We start from the raw sequence: 23,493 nt of genomic DNA, 5'->3' as shown, positions 1-23,493 counted from the left end.
TGCCTTTTTTTATTTAGAGGAAACAGGTGGCTTATCTTTTTTTAATCACCTTTCTCTTGAGTTTTGTTTAAATATATTTTCTCTTCCAAACAACAGAAGGAAGATTGAAGTAATTTAGATAACAGTGATATAGAATAGCAAATAAGGAGCTTTTGAGTGACCAGTGTGGAATGCTCCTCAGAGGCAACTTAGAAAGTTTAAAAATTTTAAAGTTTTCAACGTCTAAAAAACATTACAAATTGACCGATCCATAGCCAGGTGGACAGGAAGAGATTTCATGAACTGGGTCGTGTAAAAATTGATGACATATGGAAAGTTTGATTGTTTATTGTGGATTAAATGTGTCTGAGAACATGGATTTTTAAGTCCAGAGTGTAAATCTTTTTGCCTAAGTATGCATTCATAGCAGCCCATTAGAGCTCTACTTGACAAGTAAAATAGACATCTATGATCCCATGAGTAGAGATTTGGAAACAATACAGCTCTCAAGGATGGATGGCTCAAAAAATGAAATTCCATATTCACCAATATTGAAGAAAGAAACAGTGATATAGCTAAGGAAAATAATAGGCTCAAATTGGAAGAAATTGGTTAACTTAATAGCAGTTTGTGGAAAAGCTGTGAAATTTTTAAGAATTAAAAGAAGCCAAAAGACACCTGGGTGCTTAGGGTGGCTCTAAGGTGGCTCTAAGATTGCTTAGTTGGTTGAGACACCAACTCTTGATTTCAGCCTAGGTCATGATCTCAGGGTCCTGGGATTGAGCGCTACATCAGGCTCCATGCTCTGCTGGGTATCTGTTTGAGGCTATGCTTCTTTCTCTTCCTCTCCCCCTCAACCCTTCCCTGCTCAAATAAATAGATATATCTTTAAAATAAAAAGCTAAGAATATAACCACAGTGTCAAACCATGTAGATCAAAATGGGAACATGGCCTGCTGTGTCCTGCACAGGTCAGACCACATTGACTTACTTTTTTTTTTTTTTTTTTTAAGATTTTATTTATTTATTTGACAGAGAGATCACAAGCAGGCAGAGAGGCAGGCAGAAAGAGAGAAGGGGGCAGGCTTCCCATGGAGCAGAGAACCTTATGCGGGGCTTGATCCCAGGATCCCGAGACCATGACCTAAGCCAAAGGCAGAGGCTTAACCCACTGAGCTACCCAGGTGCCCCTTGACTTACCTTCTGTAGAAAAGCCAGATGACAGTAATCAAGATGGTAAAAATTCAAAACCATTTCAGAAAAGGACAGAGCTAATAATATATGTATAGTTTATTTTTTTTATTCACAGTAATTATATTTTGTAAAGCCATCACTAATGGAATTAGCAGATACTGAGTCACTGTACCTAGCAGGGAATATAAGTTTAGGTTTCTAAGAGCCTCTTATCAGATTTTGGTCAACAACCCATACATAACCTTGTTTTACATGTGTTTCTATTTAGACACCATATTTAATATATATTGTTGATATATTAACATGGAATTCAAAGCAAACAGCACTATACATCATGACTGAACGAAGCTTATCTAGCACACATATCTTCTCTAGATGGCACACACAGCCTTCTTATATTAAAGAACCCTAGACAGCACTTCGAGCATTATGCTTGGGGCCATTTGGAATAGCAAGATCATCCACAAAAAGCACAAAGTCTGAAAAACATGAACAAAAAGGACATTTGCTTACAATATGAGGGCTGAAACAAACCAGAATGTCACTTTGTTTGACCCTGTCTGGGAATGTGTGCATTGGGCAACTCATATTTTTCATTGCTCTTCACATCCATAAATGACCAAAAAGACACCCCAAATATTGATTATTGATTTTGCTAATAAATTTTAGCAATTATGGGAATCCACAAATAATGAGCAACTGTATAATTTTTTCTAAAACAAGACCAGATAGACAGTGTCCCCATTTTGCAGATTAGGAAATTGAATAAGGATTTGAAAATGTAAGTTGAAATTCAGATGGGAATAAAGGCTGTGGTAATGACGCTTGAGCAAAGACTTCTCTTGGTATTTTTCTTCCCAGTTTTAGTATACATGCTGTCAAAGTAAGCAAATATTGGTCTCTTTCTTAATCAACTTTATTAAGGCCTAAATTTCACACAGTAAAAGGCACACATTTTAACTATATGATACTATAAAATATTGATCAACCTAGACACCACCACAAGCAAGATGTAGGACACTTCCATCCCATGAGTGACTTACGCGATTTTCTCTGTCCTCCCCCACTCATCACAGATCCATGTTCACATGGATCATAATTTCTGCCCTTCTTGTGAGTCTCACTTAAATAGAATCGTGCAGAACACACTCTTGTATCTGGCTTTCTTCATTCAGCATATTTCAAAATACATCCGTGTTGTGGCATATATTAATAGTCCGTTGTTTTTTTTATTGTTGAATATTTTAGTGGCTGGATAGGCCCCACAATTTATTTATTCACCTGTTGATGGACATCTGAGTTGGATTATTTTCAGTTTTGGGCTGAATACTCTATCAGTATTCAGGTAGAAGGCTTTCTGTGACTATGTGTTTTTTTCTCAGGTAAATACCTAAGAATGGGATTTCCAGGTCAAATACTATGATGTATGTTTATATGTATGTTTAGCTTAATAAGAAACTGCTAAACTAGGGGTTCCTGGTGGCTCAGTGGGTTAAGCATCTGCCTAGCTTAAGCATCATGATCCCAGGGTCTTGGGATTGAGCCCTGCGTCGGTCTCCCTGCTCAGCAGGGAATTTGCTTCTTCCTCTGTCTCTTCCCCCAGTCCTTTGCTCATGCTCTCTCTCTAATGAATAAAATCTCAAATAAAAAAGAAAGACACTGCCAAAATATTTTCTAAAGGGGTTGCACTAGGGCGCCTAGTTGGCTCGATCAGTTATGTATCTGACTCTTGATTTTGGCTCAGGTTTGATTTCAACAAGATCAAGCCCATGTGGGGCTCCACACTCAGCAGGGAGTCTGCTTGGTATTCTTTCTCTCCCTCTGCCCCTCCCCCTGCACATGCATGTGCACTTTCTCTCTCTAAAAATAAATTAATCTTTAAAAATGTTTAAAAATAAAGGGGTTGTGCCATTTTACACATCCATTAATAATGTGTGAGAATTCAATTTGCGCCACATTTTCACCAGTATTTGATACTGTCAGTCTTTTTAAGTTTTAACCGTTCTAATAGGTGCGTGGCAGTATCTCTTCGCAGTTCGAATTTACATTTTTCTCATGACTATTGATACTGGCATCTTTTCATGTGTTGTTGGCATTCCTGTATCTTTTTTGGCAGAATACCTGTTTACTGATTGATTGAGTTGAGTAGGAATTCTTCCATGTATTTTTTTTTAAATTCTTTTTTTTTTTTTATTTCTTTTCAGCATAACAGTATTCTTTGTTTTTGCACCACCCCCAGTGCTCCAAGAAACAAATCAGATTAACACAGAGGAAGGGAAGGAAAAATAAAATAAGTTGAAAATTGAGAGGGAGGCAAACCATAAGAGACACTGAACTCTAGGAAACAAATTGAGGGCTGCTGAAGGGGCTGTGGGTGGGGGGATGGGGTAACTGGGTGATGGGCATTAAGGAGGGCATTTGATGTAATGAACACTGGGTATTGTATGCAACTGATAAATCACTGAATTCTTACCCTGAAACTAATAAAAATAAATAAATTTTTTTAAAAAGTGTTCTTCCCATATTCTGGATACAAGTGTTTTGCGGATATATGTGTGATGAATATTTACTCCCAGTGTGAAACTTGCCTTTTCATTTTCTCTTAACAGTGTCTCAGAGTAGGTTTCTACTTTCTTGTAGTCCATTTTATCAGACGGTCCACTTTTAGTTCATGCAGTTTGTCTTTCAAACTTCTTTACCTGCCTTGGCAGTCACAAAGATGTTCTTGTAGGATATTTTATTATAGTTCTAGCTTTCACTCTTCCATCTATGGTCCATTTCAAGTTAATTGTTGTATAAGCCATGAAGTATAATGGTTGAGGTTCATTCTTTTCCGAATGGACACTTATTTACATCACTCAGTGAAAAGATGAGCACTTCCCCCATTAGATTATTTTCCCTTCTTCATCAGAAATCAGTTGATCCTGTATTTTGGGGTCTACTTCTGAACTCAGTTTTGTTACAGTAATGATATATGCATACAGTGTGGGTCAATCCTTATGTCAGTACCATGCTATCTTAATGATTATAACTGTAACAAGTGTTGGTATCAAGTAGTGTTAGTCCTTCACCTTTGTTATTTTTTAAAATTTGTTTTGGCAATTCTAGGGCCTTTGCATTTCAGTGTAAATTTTAGAAGTGGCATGCTGATTTCTACTTGGGGGGGGTGGAAATCCCTACTGGAATTTTTATTAAGATTGTGTTTTAGGAACATCTGGGTGACTCATTAAGCATGTGACTCTTGGTTTCACCTCAGGTCAAGATCTCAGGGTATGAGATTGAGCACTCATCAGGCGCCACCCTCAGCATGGAGTCTGCTTGAGATTCTCTCCACATGTGCACACACTCTTTTTCTCAATCTCAAATACATAAGTAAAATATTTAATAAAAAAAAAAGATTGTGTTTAATATACAGATCAATTTGCAGAGATTGACATCTTAAGACTTTCTATCTGTGAATATAATACATCTCTCCCTTTATTTAAGTCTTTAATTTTTCTCAGCAGCATTTAGTAGTATTTGTGCCTGTCTCAGCATATGAAAAGCCAGTATTGTGGTTGTTCTCGCCTTTGTGATTCCTTTTATGATTGCAAGATGCCCTTCAACAATAACCATCAGTAAACTTTGAAAAAATAAAGGTTTATAAATTATAACCCCTGGAAATCACATAGCATACCAAAGAGCAAGATCTCATGTAGAAGGGTTCACATGAGCCTCAGGCTCTGCTTTCACTGGGGTCGGGGTTGGGATTAGTATTTCATGGGCTTACGCTTTACGGGTAAGTTTAAAACATATGAGTGGGGTTTTAAAGTCCCTGAAGAGGAAAAACAAGTGGCCAGTTATAAAAATCAACTGAAATCTCAAAAAACTGTCAGGAGAAGGCGGAGGTGGCCTGGCTCTTCAATTTAGTGGTCTAGCTGGCCATGTGTATGTCCAAGATAGCCATCTTTCAAGTATATAGACTGTATTTATATTATGTCCTGTTTATTTCTAAACATCTTAACAGTTTTGATGGTATTGTAAGGGGTACTTTTTGCACTGCAATTCTCAGTTATTACTTGCTAGTATATAGAAATACAATGCATTTTTGTCAGTTGACCTTGTATCCTGGGACCATGTTAAACTTATATATTAGTTTAGCAGCTTTTTTATAGATTCCTGAGGATTTTCTACATATTGAATCATGCTGCCTGAAAAGTTTTAACATTGCAGTTCTTGTCTATGACTGATGTTATTGTTGTTCCTATTCTAAAGAGGAAAGCATTTCCTTTCACCATTAAGTATCAAAGCTTTCTGAGTAAGGTTTAACAAGAAGATCTATAAATAATAGTGTGGGTTTTGTTTGTCTTCTCATGCATCCCTTAGTGATGTTATCAGTTGAGCACCAGTGAGTTTGACCTTGAGAGGGGGAAGTCATGTCAAGTCCTGGGTTGAGTTCATTTTCAGGTTGTGCTGAATTTTATCTTCACATAATTATGCCAATCATGCCAAAACAACAATGGTATCTGTGTCATTTGGGCAGTTAGTGTTAAAGGTACAGGAAGAGTGTCCTCAGTGATTTAATAAAGGAATGAACTGTTTTTTTGACCAGTGACTTCATGATACCAATCAAAGAATATTTTAGGGTTATCACTTTACAAAATATAAAACGTCTTGCCCCTCAGTACCACAATTCTGCACTGGGTGTGTGATAAACAACCAATATGAGCTAATAAAATCTTAAGCTAGTGTACCCTGACCTCATTGCCTCATATTAATGAGGCTACATTTTTATTTAGGAAAGTTTTACATCTGAGGATCTGTTCCCTGAATGATTCATACTCACCAGTGTGTCATTTGAGATTCGTTATTACTGCTCTAAATTAATGAGAAATTATGTAGAAAACAATTTTTCCCCTTTGTTTTACATATTAAGTGAATTCTTTTCAGACAGGTCTGCTCAAACACTGTCATTTCCATAAGAAGCTTTCTTTTTATGACTTTATGAAAACTTCTCAACTCTAGCTATGCAGATTTTTTTAATGGTAGAAAGTTGCCTTAATGAATAAAGTGAATGTCATTGGTCAAAAATGAATTTTAAATTTAAAACATAAATGTGAAAAAAAAACAAAAATGAAAAAATATAGCTAGATACTTTAAAGTGCACAGATCACTTGAAGGATACTTAAGACTGGGAATAATGGTTTTCTTTGGGAGGCAAAAGGACACTATATTCTTTTCTGTCCTTTAAATTTTTAAACCATATGTATATATTACCTAATCAAAATATTCTCAATTTAGGGATGCCTGGGTGGCTCATGCCTGCTGCCTTCGGCTCAGGTCATGATCCCAGGGTCTTGGGATCAAGTCCCACTTTAGGCTCCTTGCTCGGCAGGGAGCCACCTTCTCTCTCTGCCTCTGCCTGCTTGTGCGCACTCTCTCTTTCTGACAAATAAATAAATAAAATCTTTTTAAAAAATTCTTAATTTAAAAATTCAAAATAATTTGCAATCTCTATGATCTGTCCCACTCAGTTTCTCAGGAATAAATAAATAAAATGTTCTTTTAGAAAGTGTTCATACATTGTAAGATCACAGTGTATACCAAAGTTACCAGTTGTGAACTAGAATATCCATATTTTTTTTTTAAGATTTATTTATTTGTCAGGGGGAGCACAAGCAGGAGCAGCAGGCAGAAAGAGAAGCAGGCTACCCCGCTGAGCAAGGACCCAGATGCAGGACTCAATACCAGGACCCTGGGATCATGACCTCTACCAAAGGCAGACGCTTAACAATTAAGCCACCCAGGCATCCTAGAATATCCATATTTTTAACCAGTTTGCTTTTGGACAAATCCCTTAAGAACTTCTAAATTATGAAAAACTTGTCAGAGAATTAGAGTATAATTGGTTGAAAATGAATTAGAAATGAGCTACCCAACCAAATTAAACTGATAAAAGAGCATGTACCATGTTTTTTAATTAAAAAAAAAAATTCTGAGGCTCACAAAAATGACCACTCCCCCCCCCCCAAAAAAAAACCTAAGTAAACAAAGACATATGATAATAATTTCTAAAAATCTCCCCTGGAGCATATGCATACACTGCCACCCCTCCCCAGCCCACCCCCCCAAAAAAGAAGTAGGAAAAAGCAAATGGCAACATAAAAAAATAGTGATTTAAAAATAATGAGTTTTCGGGGCTCCTGGCTGGCTCAGTCAGTTAAGTGGCCAACTCTTGGTTTTGATTCAGGTCATAATCTCAGAGTCTTGAGATAGAGCCTGCCTCGGGCTCCGTGTTGGTCATGGAACCTACTTAGGATACTCTTCCCTCTCACTCTGCCCTTTCCCCCACCCTGTTTGCTCTTGCTGTCTCTCTTAAACAGTAAATGAAAATTTTTAAAAAATAATGTTTTCAGGGCATGAGGCTGGCTCAGTCAGTGGAGCATGCAACTCTTGTCTTGGTTTTGGGGTTGTGAGTTTGAGCACCGTAATTGTGTATAAAGAGAACTTAAAAACAAATAAACTCTTAATAAATAAAGTAAATAAAAGTAATATATTTTCACCAATTCATCCTTTGACAAATTTGTTTTCAACCACTTGCCTAGAATCCCTAAAGGACCAGGAGAGAGTAATGAAAGAATAGGGAAGTGTCCAAAAGGCCACACTTTTGACAAGGCCAGTCTCTAAAAATACGGATTGCTCCATTATTCACTTCCTAGTAAATGTGGCTGTCCAGATTCCCGATTGTGTTACCTTTGGCATGTTTCTCCTTGCCAGGAAAAATGACTGTGATTGGTTTTTTGTGAAGGAATTCAGGGCAGAATTTGAAAATGCTGAGGTATAATGGGACCCTTGTTATGGATGGGGGTAAAATGAGGCAATAGATTTATTTTTTCTGCCAGAGGTCTTTATCTGGAGCCAGCATTCCAAGCATAGCCATTAAAGAGGCAAGGACAGGCTGTTTTATTGTTTTAAACTGGCTAGTCAGCCAAACTATTCTTGATTCTTGTCATCTGCCTGGCCTCAACGTCCCTTCCTGCAGGTGTGGGTGGCTGTGGGTATGAGTCCATCAGCGGCCCTCTACCTGGTTGTTGGCCCTCTTACTAGAAGGCATTTGGGTGTGTTATAACCAAAAGGACCCAAAATGTGGATCCTCCATTTTTATGGCTAAGGTGGAGAGCAACGCTTTGCTTTATTTTTTTTTTCTATTGCACAGCTTTGTGTGTAACCATACTCCTTCCCTCTTGTAAATTAGGATTACCAACTGAAAAGCTCTTGGATCTGGCCAAGCAGAAGGGCAGCTTCGTGTGGGTAAAGGGCCAGCTCACCTGTCCCCCTGGGCCAGCAACCTGCAGTCCTGCCTCCAGTTCAGAGCTAGCAGTCAGCCAGGCTGCATGGCTGGTGCCCAACTCCTAGCCGCAGCTGGTTGGCTTGCCATGTCTACTCGCACTTAGTAACCCAGCTAAGTACATGCCGCTCGGTAGGAATTTCTCTTCTAGGTGTGAGATGAGGTGCTGAGAGGAGCCCCACCCACAAGAACAAGACTGAGGCAGAGGTATATCTGGCCAGTTCGCTAGGGCTCCCTGTGCTGCCACTCTCAAGGGTGCAGTAGGAAGCAGATGGGGCCCCTGCATACATCTCCAGCCCAGTATTCCAGAGAGAAATACCTCTGACCTTTGTTCTGCCCAACTTGACTGAGTTCTCCACTTAAGATCAGAAAAGGGAGATAGCAAACAGCAGAATTCCATTCCTTTCTGTTGAGATTTATGTTCTGAAACTTTGAAATATTCATTCTCAAATAAATATCAGGTAATGAGTAAATAGTAAAGAAATTTTGAGGCAACTGCAAATTTTTTTTCCTGATGCCAGTTTCCTCCAGTGTGATCGTGTTCTCTTTTAAAGCTGTTGGGTCCTTTCAGTGAAGGCTGCGGAGAAAAGCAGATTTCCTAAAGAGCCTTTCTGTTGAAAACAGGCCGAAAGGCTGTGGGGTAGCTGGTGGAAATGTGTGGCTCCTGCAGATGGGGTGTGATTTGGAGACTAGAGCTGAAGGTGACATTTTCTGTCTGAGGAAACACCATGGACAGTGTATCCCGAAACAGTTCCCCATTCCCGACCTTTCTGCCAGTATTCTCAGTTTGCTTGTTTAAGAAAGGACCAGCAGAGGTGTCCAGTGACAGAAAGCACATATAATTTCTTCAAAGAGAAATCTGATTTGTCCAGTTTAACGTGTGTAAGTTATGACCCATCATTTCTTTTCAAGAAACCTCTTTTACTAATAGAGGTAAGTTAAGTCTGGCATAGTCACTGACATTCACGGGGAACAAAGACACACGCAAACACTAGGCCATATGATGTAAATACAAAATAGGGCTTACTGGAGAAAACTTAGGAGCACAAACAATTCTCTAAGCACCCATTACCTCACAGAGAAGTGTGCTTAAGCTGGGAGAGCTGCACCAGCTCCACCGTGAAAAGGATTATAGTAAAAAGGACTCAATTCCATCATGCTCTCCTTGCTTATGGAAAGAACCACAGAACATGCCTGTGACAACTTAATAATGAGCTACTTGGTTGAGGCAAATACTCTTGCTAGACTTTGTTAGAAAGAGGGAGCTTCCAGAACTCAGCTTTGGTACCAGCCAGTTCCTTGTGACCAACTCAGATCTGCTAAGTAGTTCCTTTCTGCACTGATTGTGGAGCCATCTGGATTTGCATAATTAAGTGTTATTTTGCCTTTAGAAAGGATGGATTATGTGTGTGAAAAATAGACAGAAAAAGTGGAAGAATACATACCAAACCACCAACAGGGCTTACTTCGGAGTAGAATTAAAGAAGCAAAAAGGAAAAACTCATGTGTAATGTATTTCCCTTTTTTTTTTTTTTTAAGATTTTATTTTTAAGTAATCGCTGCACCCGATGTGGGGCTTAAACTCAGAACCCCAAGATCAAGAGTTATACACTCTATGGATTGAGCCAGTCAGGTGCCGCCAGACACCCAGTGTGTAATAGATTCTCTGTTGTTTGAATTTGCTACATTGACCGCATACTTAAATGAAATAATTTTACAGGGGAAATGTTAAAAAAAAAATTGGGTGACAATGAGTAAACATGTGAAGAACATTTTTAAGTAGTGAACTAGCAGTTCTCCATTAAGTATCATGTGCGTGTTTTTTCAATTCGGAGGGAAGTTTTCTTTACTCTCCTGGTTTCCTTATGGAACCATTCAAGTTAGATCCAGTTCAGACACTCACAGACTGCAAAGGTGCAGACTGGTAACACGACTTCAGAGTACACTCTTCGGAGCATAATCAGAGGATTCCGGAGGCTCGGCTACCTATCTCCATGCTTAAGGCAAATTCAACACAAGTGCTTCATCAACACAAGCACAGAGAAAAATGGGCACTCCTGTGGCTTTTGTCGTGCTGGGACTTGGACCCCAAGCCTGAGTCTGCACAGTATGAGTCCCAGGACTCCTGAGAAGAAAATGGCTCCTCTATTCCACCTGCCTGGGTGACAGTGTTTAATGATAGAGCTTTCCCTATGCCCTTCTTACCTTCCCAAGGCCGGTTCAGCTCCTGCTTGAAGTTTGTGTGAGAAAATACGGTGCTGACTAGATGAGGTGATCTGGAATATGCATGATTGTTTCACCACTAGATTTTATCAGCCTTTTAAAAGATTACTTAAAAATACATGCGTTCATTATAAAATGGCCTGCTCTAATTTTGCCAACTCTGGTGGGGTATTTTTTTTTTTTTTAAGATTTTATTTATTTATTTGACAGAGATCACAAGTAGGCAGAGAGGCAGTCAGAGAGGAGGAAGCAGGCTTCTCTCTCAGCAGAGAACCAGATGGTGGGGCTGGATCCCAGGACACTGAGACCATGACCTGAGCTGAAGGCAGAGGCTTTAGCCCACTGAGCCACCCAGATTCCCCTCTGATGGGGTATTTTACCACAGTGAACACCTTCTCCTTAAAGCAAAGTCCATCTATGCTGCTCTGGGATCCCAACCTCAGAAGCAGGCTGGACCAGCAGGCCAGGGACCCAGGTCTCAGGGGAAACAGAGGGCCCCGGGGTGGAAACCGGGAGATGGCTAAGACGGGGCAAAAGGGGCGCTTGTAGTTCATCTAGAGTCCTCTATCTTCTAATGCACTGTGTCCCCACAGAAGTGCCTGTTGTAGTTGTTCTTGATTGTTCTGCATTCTCAGTAGGGAATCCCTGAGGGTAATGGAAAGCAAAGATAAAGTAAGATAGATGGTAAGTCCGGGGCAGGCAGTGGGGTGGTCAGGAGAGAAGAAAGGGTTGCTGTTAGATGCTGAGTTGGGTCCCCCTCCCTCCTTAATTCAATATGACTGGTGTCCTTAAAAGAAGGTAGAACATACGACTCTTGATCTTGAGTTTGTGAGTTCAAGCCCCACATTAAGTATAGGGTTGACTTTTAAAAAAAAAAAAAAAAGTGATATCAAGAAGAAAAGAGACACATACACATAGAGGCAAGATGCTGTGAAGACAGAAAAGGCCCTGTAACAACAGACGCAGAGATCGGAGTGACGCTGCCACCAACCAGGGAGTCCTGGAACCACCAGAAGCTGCAACAGGCAAGGCAGGATCCTCCCCTAGAAAGGAGCACCCATGGCTCTGCTGACAGCTTGAATTTGAACTTCCACCTTCCAGAACTGTAAGAGAATCCATTTTTATTGTGTCAAGCCACCCAGCTTGTTACACAATGCTATGGAAGCCTTAAGCTAAGGCCTACAGGCACTAGGAGGGAAAATGAGGTAATACCAAAGCTAAATTTCTTCTGCTTTATAGTTTTGGTTACAGCTGGCCTTGCTATAGCTCTCCCTTTTGATTTGATGTAGTTAAGAAACCACAGTTGAACCCTGAGACTCCTCAGAGATGTGAGGAAGCATCTGGGCTCAGTAACAGTCCTAGAGAATGGTCTTAACCTAAACAATTGTGTTAACATTTCTCTTTCACTTGTGTGACTTGCTGAGACGGGCTGAGAAAACCATGAGCAGTATCCCTTGAGTTCAGGCTTTCAAATGCCTAAGTCAGTGAGTAATGGGTCAGTCAGGATCAGGGATACAAGTTGGCATGACTCGGTTTGAGATTTCACAAGATGATACACAGCGACGACTCAGCATTTTTATTTCTAAGCTGTAAGCAAACGTCATCTTTTCTCTTTACTTTGATCCTTTGCATTGTTCTACAGGACAGGAGTCTTACCGTGGGAACAATGGCTAAGTAAGGGGAAGTCACTGTGGGTTTGGTGCTAGGAAGTCCCACAGGTGTTAGCCCGCCTCTGAAAATTATCTGCAAAGAAGCAAAAGCCAGGGTATCTTAATCCATCTGAGCAAAAGGCGTGTTTACCACAGCAGGCCACAAGTTGAGACCCTTTGAAGGCGCCTGTTCACGTGGAAGTGTTGTTCAAACACCTGGAGTGGGTATGTGAGTTTCAGGCTCCACCGTGGTCTGTCAAGATGAGATCAGATGTGGTGGCGGTTATAGAGATATGATGGGTACAAGCCATCATAGTGCCACTGGCGCCACTGCTCAATAGCTTCCCGGCTTCTCTCTTCTTGTTCTGGGGAACGGAGATAAAATGGTCGTGTTAGCATGGAGAGGACTCTGAGAGCCACCAAGTTCTTGGCAGCCATCTATCCAAACTACCTACCCTGTGGCGACATGAGCAAACAGTGCAGAACAGAATGTCCGAGTTTAAAGACCTGACAGAATGCTGGGTCACTTTGGGTGCCAAGTCCAGTCAGGAGACAGAGCTGGTAGGCAGTAGAGTCAAGATGAAGACCTATGTCCCCGCCTGTGCTCTTTCCCTTACAGAGCCCACAAAGCAGGGAGAGGCAACAACAAAGAAATGAAGTACAAAGAGAACTGAACAGTAACAGAAAGAGACAACAGGCTTTATGGTGAAAAAATGACATCATGAAAGGAAATAACTGTCAACTTCAAGTGATGGCATTATGAGTAATTTTTTCTCAGGCTTTAAAAATAAAATTATGTTTTAAGAACTATCCAGAAAGGGGGTGGGTGAAGCAAAGTGGAGGGAAATTTGATAATCGTTGATTCTGGGTGGTGGTTATATGGGGGTTCACTGAACTATATACTTATCCATGTGTCTGAAATTTTTCCAAGTAAAAGGGTAAAAAGAACAGAAGGGAGTTTTTAGTAAGAAAGTCTTGATTTTGCTGTCTTTAATCAGACATGTCTCTGGGTAACAACTTTGTTCAATTGTAAGATTAGGCTCCTGATGCCAAGTCCACACTGCTTGTTTTTGTTAGGGACCATAAAAGCACAAGCAGATTTCGCAAGTCCCTCAGTGTGTAAAAAGGCAACCGTAAGACTCCTCAAAAGGTAAACAGCATTACCACATAACCCAACAATTCCACTCCCATGTATATACCTAAGAGAAGTGAAAACAAGGACAAATAAATGGACAAAGAGTTATACAAATACATACACATACATATGTATTATTCAGCCATAAAAAGGACGTTCTAATAACATGCTACAGCATGCATGAGACTTGAAACACGTTCAGTGTTAATGTGTCTATGCCAGACACAAAGAGACGTACTGTGTGATTCCACTTCTATAAAATACCTAGAACAGACAAATTGGTAGAGAACAAAATGTACTAGAGGTGAGCAGGGATTGTGGGTAATGGGGAGTTAACTGTTGCGTAATGGGTACAGAGTTCATCTCTGAGGTGATGCAAGGGTTCTAGGAATCCATAGTCTTGCTGGTGGCACAACATTGTGAATGAGCCAAATGCCACTGACTTGTCCACTTAAAAGTGGTGACAATGGCAGATTTTATGTAAATTTTACCACAGTTTTTAAGTATTTGTGGAAAATGTTGGGAGGAAAGGACGTTCTAACAGAAAAAAATGGTATCAAGGATTCAGACCCCCAAAAGTTGTACTTTTTTTTTTTCCAAATTTGGGCTTCACCATCAAAAAGCCTGTGAACCTGACATTGGTGCTAGTGAACCTCATTCTCTGGAGCACTGGGCAAACAGGACTGCCTGGTGACATCAGGATGCAGAGAAAATGTGTGTCCGTGTGGTCCTTAGCCCTCTTGAGAGCAGATGCCCTCGGCAAGAAGGACCCCTTGTTACAGCTGGGTATTCAGGCATCATGGCTGCTGTGTCTGTTTCCTTCCTCTCTGAGCTTGGAGTCGGCGCTACCCTTGATGCTGGAAATTGCCTTTGGGACTTAGTACCCCAGGACAGCCTGGAGCTTAGAGTGAGGCCCCAGCTGGAGCTTTGGGTCTTGTGACCTTTCTCAGGCCAGATAGATCGGCTATTCTTTGCCAATCTTGAGAGCATGATTTTGGCATAGGAATTGATTTTATTTTTCTAGGTCATGCCGCTTTCTTCATATACCACTTCACTTAGACAAAGGGAAGTTCTCCCTGGCAAAGGCCCAAACAGCATGGCTTTTGTGTAAGGGACCACCTGTGGCTGAGCACTTTTAGCCAAGCCAGGTGTCATGTGGCCAAGCCCAGATGGGGCTTCCACCTTCTGACTTTGAAGGTGGAAGCAGACTTTGGCTCCCACACAGACCTCAGGGGTAGGAGCTCAACATACTGTTTACCCTGACACTTCCAGACTCAGAACTCAAAGGCATAAAGGCATCTTTGCCTCATCAAACTGGTGGTTTTGAGTAGAGAAAGAGCCAGGAGCCACAGCTTTCCCAGAACAGCTCCGGTGTCCCAGATGGGCTGATGGCCTGCAAGATTGACTTCTCAAGCTCTCAGGAAGGTCACCTGCCTAAACTTATGCCTTCGGAAATTCTAGGCCTTTCATTTATCCACATTCCTTAGCATTTGTTCTTAAGGGGTGGGGACAAACCTGCAGCTGCTGCCATTTATTCTGAGAATAGGTGATATGGTCAAATGAAAAATCGCCAATCAAAAAACGGTCCTGACTGTGGAGTATGTGGGGGCATCAGCGAAGGACTGAACGTGCTGCCTTGGAGGAGAGGTTTCACCAACCCAGCTACCACAGTTGGTGCTGTCGCTCAGAGGGGTCAGAGGTGAGGGGAGAGGAGGAGAATTGAAATGTGTTTCACATCAACATTTACCCTCTGGCAGGCTGGACCTGCTTCACCTCTGCCTCCTTTCTTTATCCAGCTGCGGGGGCACTGGGGCAGGGAGGGCATGCCCTCCTTACCTCACTCCTCACTCTATTCCACTGCAGGGACTAATTCCCAGATGGAAGAAGGTCCCCCAAGACCTCCATGCACCCGATCATCCTTCATTTGTAAGAACACTTCTTGGCTGGCAAACACCTTGGCTCAAATCCCTGACTAGCCATGGCACCTTGGATATTCAGGCACCCTTTCTAAGCCCGAGTTTTTTAAACAAAAACAAATTTTTAAGACCCGAGAGGCTGGGTATAAGGGTTGGGTGGTTCAGAGCAACATCTGACAGAGCCGGTGCTCAACCAGTGACAATAGCTCCAGTGTTACAACTCCTCTAGGGCCCGCGGCCTGGTTGGAGGTCTTCATCTCTGTGAGCAAGGCCTCAGGCCCCCCGATTGCTATCTCTCCGGCTTTGGTAGAGGACTGGTCATCCCTTGAGTGCTGGCCCCTCACCCTAATTCATTGTGAAAGGGAAAACAGTGAGTGTTCTCCAAGAAGATGCTAGGTATGGGGACTAGAAACATTTACAAATGCTCAAAATAAAGTACTATTATTAATACAGTGAGTTAACAAAACAAAAACCCTGAAGGAATTTTTCAGGCCACATACTCATATTTTAAATGCCTCTCCCCAAACTCTCCACCAGGGTAAACAACTGTCCAAACAGAAATATTTTGCCTCTGAGTTACAACATCCTAGCACTATCCCTCCACCCCAGGATGTTCCCAGGAAAGCTTGAATTGGTGGGATTCAAGCCCACCACCTGTTTGCAGGGCTCAGGTGCCACCTGTGAGCCAGTGGGCATGACCTGCAGCCCCTGAGTACCAGGTGATTTTATCCTGTTCCCAAGAGAAGCCCTCAGAGAATGTTATCTCCCAAATCAACCAGAGCATACAAGCCAGGAGGCTCATGACATCAGAATGAAAATCACGGACTTTCTGTAGCAAAGGTCACCTAAACTGGGGCCTTTTGTCCAAACTCTCATACATTCAGTAGCTTGCCCAGGAGCATTTTCTTCCGGAAGTGTGGGGTAAAGACCAAACAGAAATAAACATAAATATACACTCTGGCCTGCTAGCCTCGGCCCTAATAAGTATTTCTATGGGGTTTTGGTGTGAGTGACACTTGATGACACTTAATTGATGCAAAGTGCCATCCCATGCCATGGAGTCTGGTTCAAAAACAGCACCTCCCTCTGCCCCCGCCCAAGCCCACACCCAGCTGTCACCTCTGAGGCCTTGGTGAAATCAACATTGCCTGAGCTGGGCCAGGAGCTTATCTGCCCTAGGGCCGAGGCAGGGAATCAAGTGTGTCATTTGTTGGCAAGAGACGCTGACACAAAGCCGAGGCTTAACCGAGGCTTAAGAAAGACAAGAGCAGTTGTGCAAAGCATATAAAACTTAGAGCGTGCCCAACACTGTGGGTGAGTTGCTTTCTGAGGTCGGATTTCCTGGTTTGGTTACAACGGTCAGATAAGGTACTGATTATAGGGGTGCCTGGGTGGCTTAGTCAGACACTTAGTAAGTGTCTGTCTTTGGCTCAGGTCATAATCCCGGGGTCCTAGGATTAAGCCCCACATCAGGCTCTCTGCTTGGGAGGAGCCTTTTGCTCCCCCTGCTTGTGCTCTTTCTCTGCCAAATAAGTAAGTTAAATCTTTAAAAAAAAAAAAAAAAAAAAAAGATACTGATGATAGTGAATAGGTGAATGGAATGAAGCCAGAATGAGTAGTTCCTAGAGCTGTTATGTTGCTGTGAATCCAGGGGAGTGGAAAGTGATTTTGAAATCTTTGCAACACACCTGTAACCAGAGCTAACCCACTAGCATAGGCACTAAGACAGGGAACACGGGCCACCACCTTAGTCCCCAAGTGGAAGAAGATATGATCAGCCAAAAATTCCCAGAGCCAGTGGAAATCTAGGGGTTGTGTCCTCTTCCGTTCCTTCTCAAGTTCTGTAGCCATTTGTGTGACTTTCTTCCTTCAAGACTCCAGTAGATGTGAACTGAGGAAAGAGCCTCTCTTACCCGTCCCTCTTCTAATTCAAATTTAGGGAAAAGTGGAAGCAACTTTTTATTACCCCCCAAAGGCCCACTTCCCCGAAGACACTGGCTGAAGAGCTCTTACCATCTCTTTGCTCCTCCACGAAGTTCTCAAACTCATTCCTTTGTTCCTCGTAATATTCTCTCCGCAGCTCATCAGCCCGCAGTTTCTGCCTGTTCTCCGCTGGGAAATGGCAAGAAGCAAGATTTGCCTCCAAGAATGGGGGCAGAGGCACGCATTTAGGGGGACAGGAACACTGATCATTTGGCCTGAGAAACTTGAACCTGGTGGGGAGAGGTGGTTTGGGGGGCTTCGCGAAGATGGTTTACTCTTGGCACAGACTTTAAAACTTGAAGGAACCAGGAACTCACCCCATCCAAGCACCACATTTTGCAAATGAGAAAAGCAGTTTAGCTTCACTCATAAAATTAGTGGTGCATCTGAGTATACTGGGTCAGTTCGAAACTAGAAATCCAATTTAGAAATGAATTCTAGAAGGAATAATCAGCTTAAAGTTTATTTCACATTGGGGACGCCTGGGAGGTTCAGTCAATCAAGCATCTGCTTTTGGCTCAGGTCATGATCTGAGGGTCCTGGGATCAAGTCCCACATTGGGCTCCAAGCTCCCATTGGGCTTTTCCCTCTCCCTATGCCCCTCCCCTGCCTGTGTTCTCTCTCTCTCATGCACTCCCTCTCTCCAAAAAAATAAATAAAATTATTTTAAAATAGTAAAGTTAATTTCAAGTTAATACCTTCAAGTCCATCTTTGAGCAGCTGTCACAGCCAAAATGTGTGCCAGGAACAGATTAAAAAGGCAAGTAAGAAAGATTCTGTCCCTCTATTTTAGAGGCCTATAATCCAGATAAGGAGAAAAATACAAAAATATCATACCCAGCAGAATGGCTGCTGTGATAGAAATGTATACAGGGCACAGTGATGTTGGGGATGAACAAATGAGGTAGGAAGATCTGAAAGGATCCTTGGTATCCATGTTGTCCTTAGGCTGTTCCCTCCCTTTGTGTGGGCTGGCCTTAATGATTCTCTTCTAATGAACAGAACTTGGCAGACATGATGGAATGTGGTTTTCTTCTTGGGCATCTCGTTCTGAGCAAAGCCAGCTGCCATGTTGTAAGCGGTCTTACGGAGAGGCCCACTCATGGCAAGAAAATGGTGGCCTTGACGGATAGTCAGCAAGGCATTGAGGCTTGTTTGAAGGCAGATCTTGCAGTTGGGCCTTGAGAGGACTACAGCCTGGAATAGGTGCTGAGCCTGAGACCCCCACCTAAGGCATATCTGGACTGCTGAGCAACTTAGGAGACAGTAAATACGGTTTTAAGTTGCTAAATTTGGGGTCCATTGGCACACAGCAATAGGGAATTGGTACAGAATATGAGATGATCAGGTAAACTTCCTGATGTTGAAGATACTGACTTCTGGTATCCCTTATTTTGTAAAGCAATGCATTCTAGTAAAGTTGGCTATAAACATTTTTTTAAAAATTTTATTTATTTGAGAGAGAGAACAGGGAAAGGAGAAGGGCGAAAGGGAAAGAGAATCTCAAGCAGAATCTACACTGAGCATGGAGCCTGACGTGGGGATTGATCTCATAACTCTGACCATGGCCTTGATCTCATGACCCTGACCTTGAGCAGAAACTAAGAGTCGGACATGGTAACATTGGGGCGCATACCTCTGTGGTCAGAAGAAATACCCCCAGTGATAATTGAAAACTGTCACCAAGAATGTATAAATATGGTGACCATTCCTTGCCAGTTGAACAGTGAAGCCCCCCAGCAGCACCTTGAGCCCCAGCGGGAATCCCCTCTGCCCCCCGACCCCACCCAAACACCATATCACACTTCACCAGCAGGTGCAGCTGATCCTCACTTGCTTCAATTTAGCCTGAAAAATATCTTTCTAGATTGGGAGATCTTTTGGTGTAAAATAGTTTCCAGGTTCATCTATTTCTAGCCTTAAATCTTGACCTCTTTGGTATGAGAGCTCTGGTTGTCTGAAGGAAATTATTGAAAACTCTCTTAGTATCAAAACAATTGCTTTTAACTGGGCTTCAACTGGACAAATCCACAACAGTAGGAAGGCCATGTCTGGTGCAGGAACTGTCCCTCAAGGGCACCTCACACCCCTCTGGTATGATCACATCAAAGGGGAGACCGAGACACCTTTATCCCCATCAGCTTAGCTGTGCAGGAGGAAATCGGAAGACCAGTGATGATGGAAGCAGAGAAACTGAGGAAGCCGTTGGGTTCCTGCCCCACCCCATATTACAGTGGTGCTAGGACAAACAATGGAGCGTTTCTTTGTGCAATAATTAATACCATGAACCATCTGAAATGTTTGAAAGTTAAGGGGCCTACCATAATAAGTGAATTAATTAAATACCTATTATTTATATTACATTATTTTTTTTAACTCAGAGTAAAAAATCCAGTTACCTGTGAATTGGTCTCAGTGCAGATTTCTTAGGTAAATCCTACGCTTTTCCCACACTATGTCTTTACCGATATAATTGTAGGACTCTTGAGTCTGGCAGAAGGAATTGGTTCTCCAGTCCTTCCCCCACACTTACCCCCCTTGCCCCATATCCACACATTTCTTAGGAGGGAATTGAGGCTCAGAGAGGTTCAGTGACCTAATCAAAGTCACACAGTTGTCAAGGCATAGCTTGGGACAAACCAGAGCCCACACTCACTACTTGGCCCAGAACACACCTTTCACCTTATCATCCCCCTTATGACCCACCCTGAGCTCCAATGTTGCTTCAGGTCCCAGAAACCCCATGGGGTTGGGAGAGAAAGGGGTTTGGAGTGTAGGAAGCAAGTGCTTAATGAGCCATCACCAATTCCTAAAGAAGCATCTTCCATTTCTATGAACTTCAAAAAAGAAGCCATCTTCCCAAATTGCCTTTCTAGGAGTACGACAAATGGGGCCCTTGACTTAGCAAGGGCTAGGAACAATTTAATTCTTTGGACAAAATGCCACACTGACACCGTGCATTGTGTACATCCCTTCTCAGCTTCTGTGTTTCATTCTGAGTGCCTCCTGTCATCCTAAAGGAACCTCCTGCATCTTCACCTTGAAGCTTAGAGATGTCAGGTGCCTATTTCCTGGTTCCAGATTCCAGCCTATCTTTGTCACTTGCCTTTCACACAGCCTGAGACATAACTGAGCATTGTTCTCCTGTCCATGCATGGGACACGGGCGCATCCTAACGTCCTCACCAGGCTGTCCTGGACCACCACAACTGACACACACAGCTTCTGTTTGAGGTGAGAGACCTCTGGCTTCATCACACTCCTCGTGGTTCTGAATCAGCTTATGAGGATGGAAACTACTTGCCTTTCCTACAAGAAGAGGCTGCTTCTCTGATTTCCATCAAGAACTGCCCAGCCTTCATCATAGCCCTTCCTGTGTTTCGGGATGTTTGCTAACTTCTCAATCTCAAGTTGGGTGAGGCCTGGAGATTTTCCCAGTGTAATTCGTACTTATCCAGTTGGTTGGGGGCTGGGGGAAAGGAATTTCATCTCCACACATTTTCATCATTTGAAAACAGTCCTGTTATTTTTACTGAGCAAGTAAGCCTTGCTGAGCGTGCCGAGGGACACAAAGAGTTTATTCAGACACACGCGCAAGTAATGAATCAAGCCACAGACTCAGAGACAGATCTCAGAGTCCTTGGAAGAATCTAGTTCAAGGGCAAAAAACTCAGATGCCTTCAAGGGTCAGCAGGTCATGGAAATGAGGGTCCCTGCCAGGCAGGGGAAGCCAGGGCCTACTTCAGACTGAGAGGGGGACACACTTCCAAGCTCAGAAGCCTTCCAGAGGCATTGGAAACCAAAATAAAAAATGAAAACAAAAACCACTACTGGCTGAATACTACAATATCAGGGGCTTATAAATAAGGAAACTTGGGGCCAAGGAGAGGAAGCTGTCACCAACTCCACAGTCCCAGCTCCCAGTCCCAGGCGCCCTCTCCCTGCCTCTAGTGCTGTTGGTAGCTGTTGCGCATGAGGCGCTGTCTGATACCCCCAGAAAGCACACCTAGATACTGTGTTCTCTCCTGACTAGAACCTATTTCTGCTTACGTTTGAAACTACCTGATATTGGGAGGCATCTCAGTCTCTATTGAGTGCTTTCGATGTAGCACTACCCCTTTTCATTCCTTACCCTGTCGGTATAGTCCAAGATGTGATCTGCAGCTGAGGAAATGTGGAATTCCTAATTCAGAGCCTCCATCACTTGGATCCCCAATGGCCTAGGTGGAGGCCCTCCTTGGTCCCCTTGTAGTCCCCACAGCCCAGCTGACTGTGAGAAAGGAATGGGAGGTGCAAGCAGAAGGCAGACCTCCAGCAAACTTACCGTTGGCCTCATCTCGGGATTTGGGGGACCGCTTGCCCCGCTTCTTGAGGAAATTGGAAGCATCTGATTCCTGCATGAAGATCTTCTGTTTCACATCTAAAACCCGAGAGAGGCCGGTCACAACCAACCCAGGCTTGCCAGGACCACCACAGTGGCTGGCCTCCCTGCCTTGCACCCCTGGGTGACCCTTGCACTCACCTTCCTGGACATCTTGTCTTGCCACCTGCTGGGTACCCACTGACGCACCAGTCCCCTCCTGCAGCACTGTGGGAGAGCACAGGGTGAGGGACACAGCACCTCAAAGGGAGCCCTCACCCAGAGCTGGGCTGGGAGAGTCCTTCCCCACCACTGTGACTTACCAGACCCCAGTGTGAGTCCCTGGAACCCTCACATCCCAACCCCAGAGCAGTCTCCCCAGGAAACCACTAAGTAAGCTGTTCTTTCTATGTTGTGTTACAATACACACACACACACACACACATACACACACACTCACACACACACCAGGCACAGCCCTCTTAACAGTAAACACCCCCTCTTTCTACCTGGACCAGCTGAACAGCCTCACCTAACACCAGTCCTCTCCATACTCACTGGTCAGGAGCACAGCAGCTGAGAGACAGGAGGCCAGAAAGAGCTGTCTCCAGGCCATTTTTGGAACGGCTGAGGCTCTGTTTGGGAACCACAGGACAGAGAGGGTTCTACAGACCCTGAAGCCAGCCACCAGATTCCTCACGTCTGTGCCAGGCATGCCAGGAGGGAGGGAGGCAGGAGACCTGGATGCCCCTTGGGGGGGGGGCATGGGAGGGGTCTCAGCTGCGGCTTCCATTGGCTGCTCCTCCTGGAGCACTGGAGATGTTTTTGGCGTCTGCAGACCTTTACAGAAGCAGAGCCTGTCGTTGTCCAGCCCCAGCTGAGACAGTTTTGGAGTGGCCTTTCCAGGATTCCACACCCAAGGAGCTGCTGTTGGAATGCCCAGCCCTTGAGTCCGCGATTCGAAAGACTCAAAGAGATCCTGGCATCGCTTCAGGGGAGGTGGGGACCCTCGTCCTGGAGGCTGAAGCCTGTTAGGGGAAGGGAGCGGGCCTCAGTGGGAGACTGACTGAGATATCAGGCAAGGAAGTACCAGAAAGCCTAGAAGACCCCCTCAGGTAACCCTCACATAGACACACAGGCTGTTACAACAGTAACCAGAGTGTATCCCCCAGCTGATGTTCACTGTCAAAACACAGACCTCTGTGGTGGGGTCCCAGTGCCTTTCAAGACTGAGGAAAAGAGGCAGTCTGCCTTTCACTTCAGAGGGGAAACAGTGCACAGTGTGTGAAGAGCCCACAGCTGAGCATGTGTCTCTAGAAGGAGACAAAGGCACAACTCATGTAGGAGAGGAAGTGAGTTCCCAGAAGTGGGAACACCAATGGGATCAGAGCTCTGTAGGGCCATCGGAGTGTAGTCCCTTTGAAGATATGTTCTTGACATTGTCATTTATTATGAACAATCCTCAACTCTTTGTTACTCGTTGAAGAATTGTACTTTGAACATTGCTTAGAGTTTTCTTAATGGCAGCCATCACTAGACCTAGAGCACAGCCCACACCTACCTGAATGCATAGGGAGAGGAGGGGAACCCATGGGAGTCATGTCCCTCAATTGTCTCTTCAGTTAACTTCTTGGTCATACTTGGCATGGCAAAGCTAAATGAGGCCATTTTGAGGAAATGCAGGCCATTTAATAATAACAGAACCCAGGAACATGGAGAGTGGGAGAT

General features: G+C 43.4%; 2 protein-coding genes across 2 annotated transcripts in view; one reads left to right on the top strand and one right to left on the bottom strand.

Annotated features, from left to right (window-relative positions):
- Positions 1 to 3,681, top strand: part of MCM10 (minichromosome maintenance 10 replication initiation factor) — a 41,856-nt gene extending 38,175 nt beyond the window's left edge. Inside the window, exon 21 of the mRNA XM_059404305.1 lies at positions 3,378 to 3,681. The gene's annotated coding sequence lies outside the window, so the exon portion shown is untranslated. The remainder of the gene's footprint in view (positions 1 to 3,377) is intronic.
- Positions 3,682 to 12,137: 8,456 nt separating this feature from the next.
- Positions 12,138 to 22,589, bottom strand: UCMA (upper zone of growth plate and cartilage matrix associated). Its single transcript, XM_059405022.1, has 5 exons — positions 22,324 to 22,589; positions 21,928 to 21,993; positions 21,730 to 21,825; positions 17,437 to 17,535; positions 12,138 to 12,737 (listed from the first exon to the last, which is right to left on the bottom strand). The coding sequence occupies exons 1-5, from the start codon at positions 22,556 to 22,558 to the stop codon at positions 12,640 to 12,642; spliced, it is 594 nt and encodes a 197-aa protein (XP_059261005.1). The 5' UTR covers positions 22,559 to 22,589; the 3' UTR covers positions 12,138 to 12,639.
- Between the last annotated feature and the right edge of the window lie 904 nt (positions 22,590 to 23,493).

The sequence above is a fragment of the Mustela nigripes genome, chromosome 6 (genome assembly GCF_022355385.1).
Source record: "Mustela nigripes isolate SB6536 chromosome 6, MUSNIG.SB6536, whole genome shotgun sequence".
Lineage (NCBI taxonomy): Eukaryota > Metazoa > Chordata > Mammalia > Carnivora > Mustelidae > Mustela > Mustela nigripes.
The sequence above is the reverse complement of the archived record's forward strand: the minus strand, read 5'-3'. Positions and strand labels throughout refer to the sequence as shown.